Source organism: Carlito syrichta, unplaced genomic scaffold, assembly GCF_000164805.1.
Source record: "Carlito syrichta isolate Samal-C Ts95f unplaced genomic scaffold, Tarsius_syrichta-2.0.1 Scaffold305193, whole genome shotgun sequence".
NCBI lineage: Eukaryota > Metazoa > Chordata > Mammalia > Primates > Tarsiidae > Carlito > Carlito syrichta.
The window spans coordinates 225824-228282 of NW_007249289.1; the positions used below are offsets into that span (position 1 = coordinate 225824).

General features: G+C 37.0%; 1 protein-coding gene across 1 annotated transcript in view; it reads right to left on the reverse strand.

Annotated features, from left to right (window-relative positions):
• SERPINI2 (serpin family I member 2) overlaps positions 1-2171 on the reverse strand; it is a 32765-nt gene extending 30594 nt beyond the window's left edge. The window contains exon 1 of the mRNA XM_008061288.1: positions 1921-2171. Coding sequence (XP_008059479.1) covers positions 1921-2167 — 247 coding nt within the window. The 5' untranslated portion in view covers positions 2168-2171. The remainder of the gene's footprint in view (positions 1-1920) is intronic.
• Positions 2172-2459: the final 288 nt, after the last annotated feature.

The following is a 2459-nucleotide window of genomic DNA, read 5'->3' on the forward strand; positions in this document are numbered from 1 at the left end:
TGCTGGGCTCCGGCGATCCTTCCGCCTCAGCCTCCCAAGTAGCCGGAACTACAGGCATGCGCCACCATGCCCGGCTAGTTTTTTATTTACTGTAGAGACGAGGTCTCTCCAAGTTGCCCGGGTGGCTCTGAAACCCGCGGGATCAGGCAGTCCACTCGCCTCGGCCTCCCAAAGTGCTGGAATGACAGCTGAGCCACCGAGCCCGGCCTCCCCTTCTTAACTCCGTCTCTCCTTTTCCTTTCTTTCTTCACTTCCCTTTTTTAAATTTCTAGATTTTATTTTTCTTATGTTTTCTCCCTTCCTGACTTTCTTTTCCTTTAGCGCTTTAATCTGCTGGCTCTCTCTCTCCCTTCCCCAGGCATCACAGAACACTAGTTTGGCAGACTTTGTTTTACGTATTCAAATGTCAAAGATTTTCACGTTTGCTCTTATGTCTTTAAGCCTCACTGAATCATTTTTGGAAGGTGTGCTGGGCAAATGACTTAATCTTTCTTGGTCTCATTTTCCTCATATGCATAGCAGGGTTATGTTGACCTCACAAAGTAATTATGAACGTTCAATGAGAGGACATGCATCAAGCGTATGAACAGTGACTGATATACTAGAAATGTCCGGTTACAACCACCACCATGACGTTTGCGGTCCTCGGTTGGTAAACTCCTGTGATTCTCTGTAAGATGTGTCCATTTAAAGTAATTTAGTTTTTGAATGCTCTAATCTACGCATCTTTGTCAATGTTCTATCACTTTTCAAAGCAGGTTTAAGTGTTTCTAGGAGTGATGGTGTGGGATTTGCTGAAATTAATCAAGATCAAATCTGAAATACGTTGGCTTCATTACGTATCATTTACAAAGGAAAGCTCCTGTAATTAACTTTGCTATCACTCACTTCCTTTCTGTACAAAATTATCTCTTTTAAAATGAAGTAAATAAAACCTTGTAAATTGAATTTTAAGAGAGACAAACTTCTCCATAGAGCTGCTCTGTGCTAAGAAAAAAATATACTGAAAATATTTATAGCAACTAAATTCTCAGATCAAAAATCCAATGGTCTACTTTGAGGTTTAGGCCACATTACCTGACAGTAATGTAAAAGTTTAGCAGTAAAACCGTGATGGAAATTTGGAGCATGGGACCACCAGGGAAGCAAGCATCAACTCCTTCAAAGGAGATGTCCTCAAAAAGGGCATATCCTTTGAGAGACTCCAAAACCACCACCACCCACAAGCACAAAGATCTTTGATGAATTATTTATATTCTTTTTCCCCCAATTTTCTTTTAAAACTATTAACAAATAAACTCTTAACATGCATAAGTTAATGTTTTGGGGGGATCTCATTGTGGCTGAGAGTGCATTATTTTCATAATGGCTTATAATCAGTTTAATAAGTTGTTTTAGAAACAACTTATTGAAGAAAGGTTAAGCAAGTAATGGTATTTCTGTAAAAGTCAATAAAATATAATAATTAAAAATCCTATTTTGGATCAGTTGCATGATACTCTGGTTTCTCTTCAAATAGTAGAAATCTTTCACCTTTTGCTGGATCAGTTGCATGATATGGGAAAGTGATCACAGCGTAGTAAATGATAGTGAAAAAATTTATATGTATGTATATAATCTCAATTATTTAAAACTGCCTAAGCAAACAGACCAGAAGAAAATATACAGACATATACAAAACTTTATATCTGTATAGATGTCAGTTGCTTAATAAATTACTTTTTTTAACACCTTTATGAGACAACGATAAATGAATGAAAACTACTTACGTGTACAAGTCTTCATTTTATTATACTTTTATACTTTCCATAACATTTTTCACTTATTAAGGTTCTATGACCTTGAGCTTCTCCTTAGTATTTTAAAAATCAACTTGGCTATACTTTATCCCATATAAATAAGCATGTGTGAAACTCTCACCCGCAGAAGTTTCCTGTAGTCTTAAAGTTTCTCTTAGCTGCTGTTGGGCTTTTCCTTTTGCTCCCAGTTGAATCATTCCAAGAATCAAAGTTATTCCAAGGGGAGAAAAAACAACATTGTTCTTATGAGATAAGGAAACCGCTTGATAAAGACCCACTGCAAATTCGGTATTTTCTTGAGCCAGGGGTCTGGAGTCTTGACTTCCAGCGAAAGCCAACAGGATACTCCAAAGCAAGATCTTATCCATTCCGACTTCTGTGCACTGTCTAATTCAAAATGTATTCATTTTTAAAATAGAGTTTACCACACTGAGCTCAACAAAAAACTTCCTACCTGTTAGAACTTTCTATATCAGCATAACATGCTACCACAAGAAGACTCTGTGCAATGCCAGTTTTCTGACCAAGCATCATCTCTTAGGAGAAATAGCCAATATGTGAAAGGCGTTTTGTACATAACTTCAAGAATTAGCACAAAATATATTTGCGGTTTAAAAAAAAAATCAAAGGAGAAATCACAATATTGAGACGTTATCAATG